The 15,902-nt window shown below is 36.6% G+C and overlaps 1 protein-coding gene across 7 annotated transcripts in view; it reads right to left on the bottom strand.

Moving 5' to 3' along the window:
* NDUFAF5 (NADH:ubiquinone oxidoreductase complex assembly factor 5) overlaps positions 1–15,902 on the bottom strand; it is a 39,774-nt gene that overhangs the window by 11,331 nt on the left and 12,541 nt on the right. For 5 of the 7 annotated variants that reach the window (XM_036245886.1, XM_036245890.1, XM_036245889.1 and 2 more), the window contains exons 6-8: positions 14,117–14,156; positions 10,891–11,088; positions 4,376–4,436 (exon numbers count right to left, since the gene is read on the bottom strand). In XM_036245886.1, coding sequence (XP_036101779.1) covers positions 4,376–4,436; positions 10,891–11,088; positions 14,117–14,156 — 299 coding nt within the window. The remainder of the gene's footprint in view (positions 1–4,375; positions 4,437–10,890; positions 11,089–14,116; positions 14,157–15,902) is intronic. The other 2 variants (XM_036245892.1, XM_036245891.1) reach the window with 1 other exon arrangement.

Genomic DNA, 15,902 nt, shown 5'->3' with positions numbered 1-15,902 from the left:
GGTCTCAAGGAAATCCAGGCAACATCAGGGGGTGGCATCACACAGGCAGAGGTGGATCTCAGGGTGCACTAGGCTTTTTCCTGGCCTGCCCTTGGGCTCGAAGCTGGTGGAAGCCCACGTTAGTACACAGAATGGCCCCTCCCATGCATACCCAGGCCCAACAGAGGCAGTCACAAACTGCTGATTGCTTTCTAGCTCCAGATAGGTAGCCCAAGGTTGGTTATAGTCAGCATCTGACATTGACCTGCAGTGAAGTCCCTCAAGAGGACTCTGAACCAACACACCAGGTGGCAAGCTTCAGACTACACCAGAGCATGCCTCAATAAGCCACACAAATAGCACACGCAAAGGAAGATCCTGGCAGGCACTAGACCCTACTGGAGCCAACTCCACTTTGGGGGGTCAGCCCCCACACAGCAGCTCATACACTATGGTTGAGGTTGATTCTCATGGTCAGCCAGCCTGAGGTTCAACCCCACCCACAGATGGGCCAACATAAATCAAGACTCCACCAGAGGGTTAACATAACCCCCACAAGGTACATTCCTAGAGCACCTAGCTAAGGTGATCAGGTAGACTGCACCACTGAGCTCCATAAGACACCTACTCCATAAGGCCAATATACCAAGATTGGGAGAATAGCAGATCTACCTAGTACACAGACACAAATATAAAGAGGCAGCCAAAATGGGGAGACAAAGAAACATGACCTAAATGAAAGAACAGAAGAAATCTCCAGAAAAAGAACTAAATGAAATGGAGGCAACCAAGCTACCAGATGCAGAGTTCAAAACAATGATTGTAAGGATGCTCAAGAAACTTAGGGGAAGAATGGATGATCTCAGTGAGAATTTAAAAGAGATAGTAAGCATAAAAAAGGACAAAAAAATCATAAAAACCAGTCAGAAATGAAGAATACAATATCTGAAATGAGGAATACACTTGAAGGAATCAACAGCAGATTAGATGAAGTAGAGGATTGAATCAGCAAATTAGAGGACAAGATAGCAAATAACACCCAAAAAGAGCAGAAAAAAAACAACAAACTGAGGGAAGTCTAAGAGACCTCTGGGACAATAACAAGTATAACAATATCTCCATGATAGTGGTACTAGAAGGAGAGGAAAAGAGAGAGAATAAGGCATTGAGAACCTATTTGAGGACATAATGGCTAAAATCTTTCCTAACCTAGTAAAGTAAAAAGACACACCTGTCCACAGAGTTCTAAACAAGATGAACCCAAAGAGGACCACGCCTAGACATATCATAATTAAAAAGGCAAAGGTTAAAGACAAAGAGAGAATCTTAAAAGCATCAAGAAAAAGATAGTTAGTGACCTATAAGAGAGCTCCCATAAGATTATCAGCTGATTTTTTTATTGTATCAATATGTATATTTTTAAATTAAATGTATTGAGGTGACATTAGTTGATAGAGTTATATGGCTTTCAGATATACAGTTCTGTGATGCATCATATCTATATATTGCATTATGTGCTCACCACATATTCTTTATCCTTTATAACCCCTCACCCCCCTTCCCTCTAGAAACAAACAAACAAAAATCATAAATGCCTATGTCCACTGGAACTATCCCTCTTCCCTTTCTTTTATATATGTCCCCTCCCCTTTTCCAAGGTCAGTCCCCACCAGCCTTTGTAACACATCCCCTTCCACCTTCTCAGGTATCTGACATATCAGTTATCCCTTCTCTATCTTCTAGAGTCATGTCTATGAAAGCACTCAGATTCTTCCCATCAGCAGTTAAACAAATTCAAGCCTTAAGACAAAACGAAATTAAAAATCTCACCCCATGTCCTATTCTTCTCTTCTCCTCTGACACCTGTAACCTGTCTATCTCCTACTTCTTTTTCACAAATGTCTTCAGGGAATGGTAGATATTTGCTGTCCTCAACTTCCACTTAGTCCTCAACCACCATTATTTCTACCTCTATCACTAAAACAAAAGAGGTCTTAACATGGTCACTATAGAGAGAGGTTTATCTCTTCCCTCCCTCCCACACCTTCCTCTGAAGTTTGTCAGTCTAAACCCTACTTTTATGTCTCTGAGTCTATTTTGTTTATCACCTTATTTTGTTCATTATATTCCACAAATAAGTGAGATCATGCGATACTTGTCTTTCTCTGACTGGCTTATTTCACTTAGCATAATACTTTCCAGGTCCCTCCATGTCGTCTCAAAGGATAAGAGATCTTTCTTTCTTACAGCTGCATAGTACTCCATTATGTATATGTACCACTGCTTTCTTATCTACTCATCCTTTTTTTTTATCCTCATCCGAGGACATTTTTCCATTTTTTGTACAGACAGAGTGGGAGGGAGAGAGAGGATGAGAGAGAGAGGGAAACATGATGTGAAAGGGCCACTCATCCTTTTATGTGGTCACTATATGTTAGATTCCTAAAGGCTCCGTATCAAGCCACTTTCTCTTTTCACTCATGCTCTCCTCCTAGGCAATTGCTTCAAATACTACCTATTCATAAACGAGTCACAATTTTTTAACCCGCATAACCAACCACCTACTTGACATCTCCTCTTAGACATTTTAAAACCACTTCAAAGCCAAAATATCTAAATGTAAACTCAATGCTCAGCTGGTGTGGCTCAGTGGTTGAGTGTCAACCCATGCACCAAGAGGTTTCCAGTTGGATTCCCAGTCAGGGCACATGCCAAGGCTATGGGCCCGATCCCAGTGAGGGGCATGCCGGAGGCAGCCAATCAATGTTTCTATCTCTCTCTCCCTCTCCCGTCCTCTCTCTAAAAAAAATTTTTAAATAAATAAATAAATGTGAACTCAAAAGCTGTCCCTGCTCATATTTGGTCTTCTACTGTTTCCAGATGAAGAGCACTATCTATCTGATTATGTGAGCTAAAAACTCAGTAGCTATGTCTCTTTTTTTTTTAATCCTCACCAGAGGATATTCTTCCACAGATCTCCAGAAAGAATGAAAGGGAGGGAGAAAGGGAGGGAGACAAACACTGATGTGAGACAGACACATCAATTGGCTGCCTCCCACATGATCCCAACTGGGGCTGGGGATCCACCCTGCAACCCAGGTACATGCCCTGGGCTAGAATTGAACCCACAACCCTTCAGTCCTCAGGCCACCACTCCAACCACTAAACCAAACTGGCCAGGACATCAGTAGTTACGTTTCAAATGTCACTCTCCTTCATTAGATCACATGTAATCCATCAGCAAGAATTGTCAAATTTACCTCCTAAATATCTCTAGAATCCATTCACTTCTCTTCTTCTCCCCTACCACCGCCTTAGTCCAAACTATCGTCATTTCTCACAGAGTTTTAGTGCAATACCTCACCCTAATAGTTTTTTTTCTTTTTTTATCCTCACCTGAGGACATTTTTTGCATTTTTCTTCAGATAGAGCAGGAGGGAGAGAGGGGGGAAGAGAGAGAGAGAAACATCAATGCAAGAGAGACACACTGAGTGGTTGCCACCAACACTACCCCAACCAGGGCTGGGGTCAAACTGCAACCGAGGTACATATCCTTAACGGGAACCAAACCCGGGACTCTCTTGTCTGCGGGCCAATGCTCTAACTGTTGAGCCAAACCAGCCAGGGCATTCCCTAATAGTTTATTTGCCAATCTATTCTTTTCAAAATATAAATCTGATATCTAAACCCCATCCCTCAAAGGGCATTTTAAGATAAAGATAAACCATCTTAACAAGAACTGTAAGACCTTACTGCATGGTCTCTGGCACCCATTTACTCACCACTTCAATCACTTAACTCTTCTTATTGCTACCTGTTTTCTAGCCAAAATGCCCTTCTTTCAGTTCTTACCATGCTCCTTCTTGCAAAAGGGCCTTTGCACATGCTCTTCTCCTGACCTGGGACTCACTTCTCTCCCCTCTTCATCTAGTTAATTCATATTCTTTTTTTATAGCATAATCACCACTTTTTCAGTCAAGACTTTTTTGATTCTCTCACACCAAGACCCATCCCCTTGACAAACCCCAATCCTACACTAACCCCAACTACCTGCTTTTGTGTGCCTGGACCTCAGCTACCAACTGTTGCTAAAGAAAGTCACTGATGTGTTCTACCATTCTCAAATGCACCATTCAAGAAAGTCCTGCCACCCTTTTACAGGCACTCATAGCACTGTGTACGTCTCCTTCAAAGCACTTGCCACAATTCTAGTTCAACATTTATCTTTGTGGCAGGTGCCTGATGTCTACCGCATCTATTTTATATCTTAAGCTCCATAAAGACAGCCTGTTTTCATACCGATGCATCCTAGTGCTTAGCCCCAGTGCTTGCCATAGTATGGGCTCTAAAACTATGACTCTCAAATGGAGTTTGAAAATGCTTTAAAGTGCCTTACCTTGTAAATCTTCCATCAATTCAAACATTCCAGGATAGTTAACTTGAATTTCATCTGTGTCCTATTTAAAAAAAAAAAAAAAGAAATATTAATTTGATATTCATCACCCAAAAACTCCAGATTCAAAAGAAGGCCACAGATATTACCCAGACCAATCTCTCACGGTCAGCAGGAATCTTCTTATAAATATTCTTCACAAATGTCATCTGGCTTATGCTTGATTTATGATTATTTCAAATTGCAGAATAAATATTTGCCATTTTAAGAGAACTCTTCCTAAAAATCCACCAACTGGTTCTAGTTTTTTTCTCTGGGAACAACACAGAAAAAGTCTGTTCTGTATTCTGCCAACCATTACCTTCATCAAATCTAAAAACTCTGCCAGGACACTGTAGGGGAGCAGAATTTCACCCCCAAAATATGTTTATTTGGCACAAGGATTATTTTAGGTTGATTATTTTTAAAAACCAAAAGGCTCCAGAAAAGCTTCTTACCTTAGCTGCCTAAAATAATTTTGATGAAGGGCCTGGTTCTGGAAGAACATTATCACCAGAGGAATCTACAAAGAATATGGGCTAGGTGTGGTAGGAGAAGTTTGGCAGAACTTGAAGATCAAGGACCTCTCTGTGTCTCACTTTGTATGCATGGCATAGCAAACATTTGTTTACCAAGCATTTGTTTTGCCACTTCCATGTAAATTGCCCTCCTCACCTCTGAAGTCTCAGAATCCTAATCCTTCTCTTTAGTTCAGAATGGCATATAAACCCCAGTTGCCTGACTGTCTGTGGGCCCCATATTCATTTGGAGCTCCATTACATAGGAAATTAAATTTTATTTTCTTCTGTTAATCTGTCTCATGTCAATATAATTCTTAGACTAGTCAGAAGAACCTAGAATAGAGGATACCTTTTTCCTCCCCACCACCACCATAATTTTTTTAGGGAGAGAGGTTAGTCTTCTAGACAAAATTAATAGATCCTTACATGTTCTCACTACATTTCTCTGCACATAGTCAATGTCAATCTCTCTCTTAAAATGTGGTACCTAGTATCAAGTCAAATAGGTTCATTCCCAAGATAGTCTCATTCTACTTCTAGTAATGCAGCAATATTGCACTGGTTCAGTTAGGAAATGGGCAAACTGCTGAGACATACAACTTATTTCTCAAATAAACAGCTTATTTCTCAAATGATGCTCCATTCTTTATGAAGCTTGATACAGGAGTTTATTATTGGTACAGTGGCAGAGACTACTGATGTTCCCCAAATGTCCAGATGATCCTTGACAACTTTCTGACACCAAACACGCATTTCCTCTGATCAAAAAAAAAGGGGGAGGAGGGAAGGTAATAAAGAGCTAGTGAGTCTTTTCCAGGCCATCTCTTCTGCTATGGTGACTTAGAAGATTCAAAGGCCAGACAGCACAACTATAAGATGGAGATGAGCAGCCAAAATGCACGGGGCTGTGATGTAATAAAATTGTGTTAACCACTAAGCTGTAGGAGTGTGTCTGTATTGGAAACTAGCCCTAAATACAGTACATCCACTTTTTTTTTCTCAAATTTGAATAAAAATGCTGCATGTATCCCAAACTTATCTTATTTGCACTAATTACTTTTGACATACCTAGATCTTTTTGTGTTCTTTAATTTTATATGTGTCGCCTATTCCTCCCAATTTTAGACTTTAGTGTTGCACAGAATCAAGAACAAAGCCCAAAAGAACACTTATCAAAAACACTTATCCATTCTAATTCTTAAAGAAATGTAAAAGAAAATGACCAGCTACTTTTATTTTAAACCTTACAGATACAAAAAAAAGCATAAGCCAGAATTCACATACACTGGTGAATAGGCATATAACTTGACGCTACCTTTTGTAGAGTAACTTGACCTATCTGCCAAATTTCAAATGCACAGATCCTTTGACCCAGCGATTACATTGCTAGAAATTAACCTGACAAATGTGCCAAGATTATGTAAAAGAAAATCCATTACAGCTCTGTATGAAAGATTTAAAAAACAAACAAACAAACACCAAAAACAAAATGGAAACAAGTTCAATATCCATTAATAGAGTACGGTTAAATAAATTAAAGCATATCTATTTAATGAAATACTATACAGCTATTAAAAAAGAATGCAGTAGATATATGTTTGTAGGGTAAGATCTCCAAGATGTTATTGAATAAAAAACAATAATCAAGAGCGCAATATAGAAAAAGAGCAAAATATGTGTGTATATACACATATACATATATAGTTACATTTGTAGGTTTCACAGGACATAATTGTATTTGAGTCTACAAGGAAAAATTTTTTGAAAGTATGTATAAGACAGTCAATAAAGGTTGTCTTTGGGGACAGAGACAGTGTATCAGAAGTCAGGAGAAGAAATTTTTTTTCACTTTAGACCTGCTCTATATTTATTACATTCTCTCTATATATACAATTTTTATTTCCTTTTTTTTTAAAATCCTCATCTGAGGATATTTTTTTATTATTTTTAGAGGGCAGGGGAGAGAGAAACATCAATATAAGAAAGAAACATTGATCAGTTGCCTCCCACAGGCACCCTGACTGGGGATCAAACCTGCAACCTAGGTATGTGTTCTAACCACCAGTCAAACATGCAACCTTTTGGTGCACCAGATGACATTCCAACCAACTGAGGAACCTGGCCAGGGCTTCCTTTTTTTTTTTTCAAAGATATGTATGGATCAGGCTGTGCATGCATTTTTTAATAAAACCGTCTCTGGGTGATCCATTTCTTCTATATATTTTCCTACATTAAGAAACTATTTTTAAAAAGAGATCCTAAGATTAAAATCAAAATTTCTTCCAAGCTGAAATGCAGCCATTAAGCAATATCCTTTGAAAACTATTCTTCAATGAAACAAACTATTAGCACTATCTCCATCTCAATCAAAGAGTACCACAATAGCTTTATCAAAGGCTTTATTCAAATTAAGATGGATCATATTTTCATTTTCTCCTAATATACTAGTCTTGTGACTCTTCAAAAAGGAAATGAGCTTCATTTAGAATGCCAACTGACTCTGAAAATAATTCACTAAGAGGGACATATAAATATCAACATAAGTATTTGGTTTTAATTTAACCTGATTTAATTTAAAATAGGAAACTATTGCAGTATAAAAGCAATATATCTAATTGTTGTATTCAACATAAACCTGTGTAATTGATTATATAAAGGCTTTTTTGGATGGGTTTTTTAGAAAATGAATTAGAGTACAATGTTAATATAGCACTTTGGAGACAGTGTACATGTCTCAAAGAACAAATTTATAGATTATTGAATCAGCAACTCTCTAATTTTATAAACTATAAAGAAGATTCTACACCAATATTTTTGTAATGTTTAAGTCATTCAGTTCCTATATGGAAAAGAATATGGAAGATATTCTAAATTAACAGATTTCCCAATTAACTTAAATGTAGGCTATGATATCAGGTTAAGCATTTTTAGTAGAAATCTTTCTAAAACGCACAATCCACTTGACAACCATAGAAAACCGCATTAATTAACATAATTGTTACAGCAATATGGAAGGCAATTCTTAAGAGGGTGAACTGTAAATATAATCTTTTCCTTTTTATAAATAAAATAAATATTAGAGATTGATGCTTTAAACCAGTAGATTCTGATCTATTTCAGTCATAGTCCTCTCAAGATCTGATGAAAATTATGGGTCCTGTCCTTTACATATGAACAACGTGGACCCTCTAAAGTTTACTGACAGGCCCTCTACAAATCCAAGAAAATCAGGCAGGGATTTCTGGTTTTTTTTCACTGCTATTTCCAACATACCTACAATAGTGCCTGACACAGAGAAGGTACTCAATACATGTTTGTTGTAAGATTGAATAAATAAATAAAAACACGACACAAGGATAGCCCTTTCAGAATTGTTTCTATTGGCAAAAAATCCAACAACAAAAATGGAACAAACCTAAATGTTATTCATGAGGGATATAATTAAATAAAACTGTGGTACAGTCATACTAGAAAATAATGTGCAGAAGTTAAGGAGGGCAAATATATTTGTATTGATTTGGAAAACAATCTAAAATATCGTTACGAAAAATAAGTTTCAGAAATAAATATATGTGTGTGTGTATATATAGTATGATAGAGTATTATTTAAAAAACATCTGAAACATAACACACAAAACTGATGATAATTGCTACTTCTAGGGCAGCAGATCTCAAAGTGTGGTTTGTGAAGTCCTTGGGTCCCTGGGGCCCTCTTGAGGCTCCATGAAGTCAAACTCTTTTCATAGTAATACTAAAATGCTGTTTGACTTTGTCAGCTTTCATTCTCTCAAGAGTACACAGTGAGATTTTTCAAAAGTTACATGACGTGATGTTGCAATGGATATAAGTGCAGAGCAGACATGAGAATCTAGCTTTTATTATGCCACATGTTAAAGAAATACCTAAAATGTAAAGCAAAGACATTATATTCTCTCAATTTTTTTTTTTTAACTTTTGGAAAATACAGTTCTTTCTCACAAAAAAAAATAGGTTATTTTTGTTAACATGTAATTGGTACATTATTATTAGTTTTAAATTAATAATTACTAAAATTCAGTTTTAATTTCCAATATAGTTAATATTGATAGTACCTCGTATATGATATAACCAACATAAACAAAAGCCCTTAAGGTCCTCAATAATTTTAAGTGTGTAGAGGGGTCATGAGACCAACATTTTGAGAATTGTTGCTCTCAAGAGAGAGTTAAGATTTTGGGGACTTAAAGGGGAATGACAGACTTTCACTTTATCTGTAGAGGGTAATGTTTACAACCAAATATATTTTTGTTATTACTTACATAATTTAAAATGTGTTAAAAATATCCAGTAATGCCTCAATGCACAATTACCTATATTGAGAGCATATGTTTGCATTACAAAGCAGAACCCTCACATGAAGTAGTTTTCTCATCTTCAGCTGCCCAACATCTCAGAATGCAGTTTATATTGACTCATGCCATTTAAAAGTTTACAAAACATAGAACCGTGAAATCTTGAGGGTTGTTATTGGTTACTAGCCTATTGTCTCTTTCTTCTCTGAAAGCCCCTTTTCAATATCAGAGGCCCTGGTCTATGGCCCTTCTTTCTATCAAAACAAAGAAGGATTTGACAATCCATTTTTGGTTGGATGATTTTATGAAATATATTCACGCTAAATTATCTTAAATAGTTAATTCGATTTTAAGCCTATCATCTCTAATTATGCAATGAGAGGTTTTCTTCATCAAGACCTATTTGTTTTAATCAGGTTTAGAGATGTGTCTAGTACTAAGGGGTTTGGAAAATGATAGCAAGTCTACTCAATCAATCTCTGAAGGCATTAATGGCATCCTTTAGAATTACTCTGCTACTGAATGGAGTTGGAAGGGGGTAATCATTTTCTTTCCAGATGACCTCCTGTTGGAAGTCTTAGCCTGGAAAGTGCTAGGAGTAGAATGAGGGGAAGAGAGGAAGACAGATGCTAATATTTATTGAACACCTTGTACTAAGATGCAGGCTCTTCATACCCTTTATCTTATTACCTTAGCCATTGGAGGTGAGTAATACCTGCATTAAAAAATAAAAATAAAAAAGTGCTCAGAGAGGTGAAGTAAATCCCCCAAATTCCCTTAGCTAGTAAAGGTGCAAGGTCAGGATCCAAATGACAGCTGCAGACATCAATGCCCTCTACAATCACTGTACCATGCTGATTCCATGTTTCTTCTTCCCTGAGGCCTATGGGTCTGCTTTCAAGCTCTCTCCAGCCCTAATGGAGTACAGCCCCTCCTTTCTTTAACCCTGATCTAACCCTAGGCCTTGTGAATGCACATGCTCTCATTTCTGCTGCATTTGGCACTATTTCAATTGAGGGCTGGAGGTAGAGAAGTACTATAAATGCTCCTATACATCTCCTTTCTCCTATCATCTGGAATGCTTTAATTCTCATATTACACCTAACTCTGCATTTGAAAATTCTGATAGAGCAGTATGTCTTAGAAAAAAGCCTACTTGTTAACTGAGGTACATTGTTTTTGAGCTACTATTCAGGTAACAAATACTAAAAATTTTACATTCCTACCTTATGCCAATCAAGATGTGTTTATACAAACTAAATTTAAGAAAAGAGATAGCCCTGGTCAAGTGGCTCAGTTGGGTGGAGTGTCAAGGTTGCAGGTCTGATTCCCAGTCAGGGCACATACCTAGGTTGTGGGTTTGATCCTGGTTGTGGTGCACTTGGGAAGCAACTGATTGATGTTTGATATTCTCTCTCTCCTTTCTCTCTCTCTAAAATAAATTTAAAAAATATAGGTAGATAGATATATGTATATCCTCAGGTGAGGATTAAAAGAAAACAAAAACAAGAAAATAAAGTGCCAAAACCTTCCCATAATACCATCGACACCTACAGTTTAGTATCTTTAAAATGAGTTGTTTCTGAACTGTGTAATTAATGTGTTACTTGATACTCCTGATAGTTACCACAGTCAGTGTATTGAAGCCAGCTCTCCCGAGCAGATGTCCCAGGTCATTGACAGCAGTGAAAGGAGAAACGTGTGGAGCAAATCCTCCTTCCCTTTCTGTTTCTGCTAACTGTAATGAACATCGCAGTTCATAGAGTGTGTCGCCTCCAAACATTGCACCAATAAAAACGCCATCTGGTTTTAAAACATAATGAATCTGTAATAAATACAAGACAGCAAAACTTTTCAAAACTGTATACATAAAAATGGTAAAAAAATAAATAAATATATGGTATCTAAATCAATATTTTATGACTACCACTCGCATTTTGTCAAATTAATAATAATTTAATAAATAACACCTAAGGCAACAACTGTCAGAAAGGTATTGAACTATAATATTGTTGTAAAGATAGACAATACATGCATAAAATGTTATGTTTTTAAATTTTTTAATAATAGACACAACTTATTGTTATATTCAGAAAAATACTAAAAAAAAAAAAAAAAACACACACTGTGGTAGATTGCAAAAATCACAATTCCCTCTGTATCTCTATAACAACTCCCATCAGAGATGGAGTCTACTCCCCTGTCCTTGAATCTGGGCTGATCTTGTAACTTGCTTTGGCCAAAGGAATACAATACAACTGACAGTGCGTCAGTGTCAAGTCAAGGTCACAAATGGCCTTGCATGAATCTAACTGCTCTCTTGGAGCTGCCTGGCCACAATGTTGTGAACAAGCTAGTATGGTGAAGGCTGAGGGACATGAAGAGCACAGGTAAGCCAGGCATCCCAGCTGTTGCCATTCTGGACCAGCAAGCTCCAAAACAATCTAGGACCAGGGACACATGGTGAGTAAAGGCCAGAACCAGAAGAAATTCCTAAGTCCAACCCAAATTTCCATCCTACAAACTCATAAACTACATAAACTTTTGTTTTAAACCACTAAGCTGGGGTGGCTTGATATGCAAAAAAACCCCTAATTTATAGAGAAACCATTATGATTCACAACATTAACCTGGAAACATTAGTTTTCCTTAAGGAGAAGTAACTAACTTCCTTTCTAACTTGAAAACAAAAATACTTTTTAATTGGTAACTTAAGCAAAATAGTGGCTAGAATGAATTCCAGAAATGCAAATGTTTCCTCACTGACTCTCTTAGACCTACAATCTGTAACTAGTTTTGACGGGCTATTCTAAACAATGAGGCACATTACAGGAAAGGATGGATTCTGAAGTAAACCAGGACCCAAATCACAGCAGGCTCTTCTAATCAAAGTATACATCTTGAATTTATATTAAATATACTACTTAATTATATATTTATCACAAAATAGTTTTGTAATATCTTATTACAAAATGTTTTATATTATAAAATATAAAAGTATGTTTATTACAAAATATGAAGCAATTACAAAACACTATATAAGCAAACCAACTGTAAAATCCTTGGTTTCTTCCCTTCTGTCACTTTAGAGTTACTTTCTTCTCTAGTCACCAAACTCTAAAATAGCAAGTACCAAATATTTGGTCCTCAGCTTCTCTACCTCAGAGGGCTTATCAATTCCCATGGCTTTCACAAGGATTATTTTCCAAACTTTATCTTTAGCTTGTACATCTTCCCAGAACTTTAAACTCGTCTTCAACTTACTGTGCCATGAACATTTGTCTCTTGGCAAACTCACTCCCGAACACATCCAACACACATACAACCCTTATTCTTAAACCAACTCCCCTTTACAATTGCCAGGTTTCTGTTAATTTTCATTTTCTATCACCTTTATCTGATCATTATATTTTTTTTCTCTACATTTACTATTCTCCCAGGATCCAGATTCAGAACTATTAAGGTGAGATTTGACTCCTCCCTCTCTTTGATCTTCAGATCTAACCAGCCACTAAACTGTAGATTCTTCCTTTGCAGAGTCCTAAATATCTCCCTCTTCCTTTTACCTCCTATCATTACCAACTAGGTTTAGTTTATCTCATGCCTGGCCCACCAAAACAATCTTGATTCGATTGAACCAACTTCTGGCATTAGTTTTCTAATCAACAAAATGAAGACATCTTACAGAGTTATTTATCACATATAAAAGAGCCCAGTGAGCCCTGGCTGGTTTGGCTTACTGGTTAGAGCGTCAGCCCACAGACCAAATGGTTGTAGGTTCAATTCCTGATATATCTGGGTTGCAGGGTCAATCCGCACTCCACTTGGGTTGGTGCGAGAGGCAACCAACTGATGTGTCTTTCTCACATCGATGTTTCTCTCTCTCTCTCTCTCACTCCCTCCCTTCCACTCTATCTAAAAATCAATGGAAAAATATCCTTGGGTGAGGATTAACAAAAACAAAAAGAAGAGCACAGTGACTGGCAAATAGTATGTGCTTAAGATATGGTAGTTATTATCCTGCCCACCAGCATTTTAGTCATGTCACCTTCCTCTTCAAAATTCTCCAGTGACTCTGACTGCAAAAAGAATAAATTCCAAATTCCTTAATCGTTACCCAAATCTTCCTAAATCTGGTCCCAATAAACCTCGTCTCCAAGTACTATGCTAATCCTCCAAACACGCTTCCTCTTTGTCCTTTCATGCTCCTGGGGCCCTGATACCTCAATGCCTATCCTGATTCTGCCTTTCTGGTATGCTTTCTCACTCCAAACCTGACCTACCCTCTAACGCCCTATTCAAGTAATTTCTTCCTCTTGCAGCTTTCTCAGCAGGTCCAAGCCAGAGTGATCGCCTTCCCTCCTCTGAACAGAATGCTTTTTACCTATCACTCACCTCTTCACAGATAAATATCAACCAACCAACATCTACCTAAAACTCTCTAAGTATAAAGAATGAGGAAGATACAAATATAAACAAGTAAGTTCCCACCCATAAAAAATGTATAGGCAATTAAGGAGAAAAATTAATCCACCTGGAAAAAGTCTTATAATATCAATAACATCATGTACAAGTTACTAAAGTTTTCATAAATATTTAAACATCTTTAGAACTAGATTTTTTTAATTGTCAGGGAGGGGGGAAAATCACCCAATGTACTTAATATATCAAATGGCACCAAGCATATCCAGCCCACAGAACATAATACTTTCTTGATTTGCTCCAATTTCCAATTGTCAGAAGTATAAAATGGAAAACATCTGTACGTTTCCATGGGAAAATAGAAACATCTGTAAGTTTCTAATAATAAATAAAATAATAGAGGCTATTAGAAGCAACATTAAATTTCTTACCTGTTCAAGTGCTCTAGGAAGGTCATTCACCCAGTGCAAACTAAAATATGAAAAGACATAATTGTTCTAGATTAATTCATATAATTAATTAGTATAAGTATCACTAGTATAATGATAAGCCACAAAAAAAGGTGATCATTTTAAGTTGCATAACAAAATTCACTGATTGATTTTATACAAGTTTAAAAAAATAATCCTAAGGAAAAACTTTCCTTCTTTCACACTAGAAAATGTGTAGAATTTCACTTTGCTGATACGATTATCTGTGCCATTATTCTTCACTGAATAAAGTAAAAGTAAATTTTTCTAAATAGGACATACAAATGGCCAAGAGGTATATAAAAAGATGCTCAACATCACTAATCATTAGAAAAATGCCAATCAAAACAACAATGAATTATCACCTTATACCTATTAATATAACTATCATTAATAAAAAAAAAAAAAAAAAAAAAAAAAAAAAAAAAAAAAAACAAGCGATAACAAATGCTGGCAAAAATGTGGAGTAAAGGGAACTCTTGTACACTGTTGGTGGAAATGTAAACTGGCAACCACCAGAGACACACTATGGAGGTTCCTCAAAAAAATTAAAAATTGAACTACCATATAATCCAAAGCCCCACTTCTGGCTATGTATCTGAAGGAAATGAAAACACTTTTTATTTCAAAAAGATATTGGCACCCCCATGTTCAGTGCAGCATTATTCACAATAGTCAAGATGTGGAAACAACCTAAGTGTCCATCGATGGAGGCATTAGATAAAGAAGATGTGGAGTGTGTGTGTGTGTATGCATGTGTGTAAATATATACTTACACAATAAAATATTACTCAACAATATAAAAGAGGGAAATCCTGCCTTTTGGGACAGTAGGGATGGGCCTTGAGGCCATTATGCCAAGTGAAATAAGTCAAAGAAAGAAAGACTGTATTTCCTCACTTACATGCAGAATCTAAAAAAAAACAAACCCAGAAACAGAATAAAATGTTTATCAGGGGCAGGAGATTGAGGGCAATGAGGAGATGTTGGTGAAAGGGTACAAACTCTCAGGTATGAGATGAGTAAGATCTGGGGATCTAATGCACAGAATGGTGACTATAATTAACAACTTTGTATTATACGCTTGAAAGTTTTCAAGAGAGTAGATCTTAAATGTTATCACCACACATACAAAAATCCTAAGAATGTGAAGGCATGAAGATGCTAACTAAATTTATTTTGATAATCGTTTTGCAATATACACATATATCTGATCACCACACTGTACACCTTAAACTTACATATGTTATATATCAATAATTCAATAAAGCTGGGAAAAAAATAAAGTAAAAGTCATTCCTATCCAGCATTTCATCTAAACAGTGCTATTCTGAGTACTTATTTAAAGAAAGTAGTAAAAATAAGCACCTGATGCCATGTTCAAAGAAGTTCATCAATTGAATCAAACAATTCAGCTATAGACATATAGTATTTTAAATCCTACTTTCTTAAAAAATAAAATTTATCAGAAGACCTATAATTTTCCCAAGGTAAATAGTATTAGTCATCAAAAAACTCAAGAGAGTTTTCTGGTAAATAACACCCCATGTTTTTTGAGATCATAAAAGAAAAATACAAACAGATCCAAATCTCTATATATTGCAAACTTAGTTGAAGAAACCTCTTGCATTATCTTTGACCCTATTTACCCTCTCCCAGCATGTAGCAACATGTGACGGCAAGAATCATAGTCTCTGTTCAGTACAGTCACACTTTCCTAATAGAAAAGGATGCCTAGCTGGCATCC

The sequence above is a fragment of the Molossus molossus genome, unplaced genomic scaffold (assembly GCF_014108415.1).
Source record: "Molossus molossus isolate mMolMol1 unplaced genomic scaffold, mMolMol1.p scaffold_m16_p_6, whole genome shotgun sequence".
NCBI classification, from domain to species: domain Eukaryota; kingdom Metazoa; phylum Chordata; class Mammalia; order Chiroptera; family Molossidae; genus Molossus; species Molossus molossus.
This window is presented reverse-complemented; position numbering and strand designations above follow the sequence as displayed.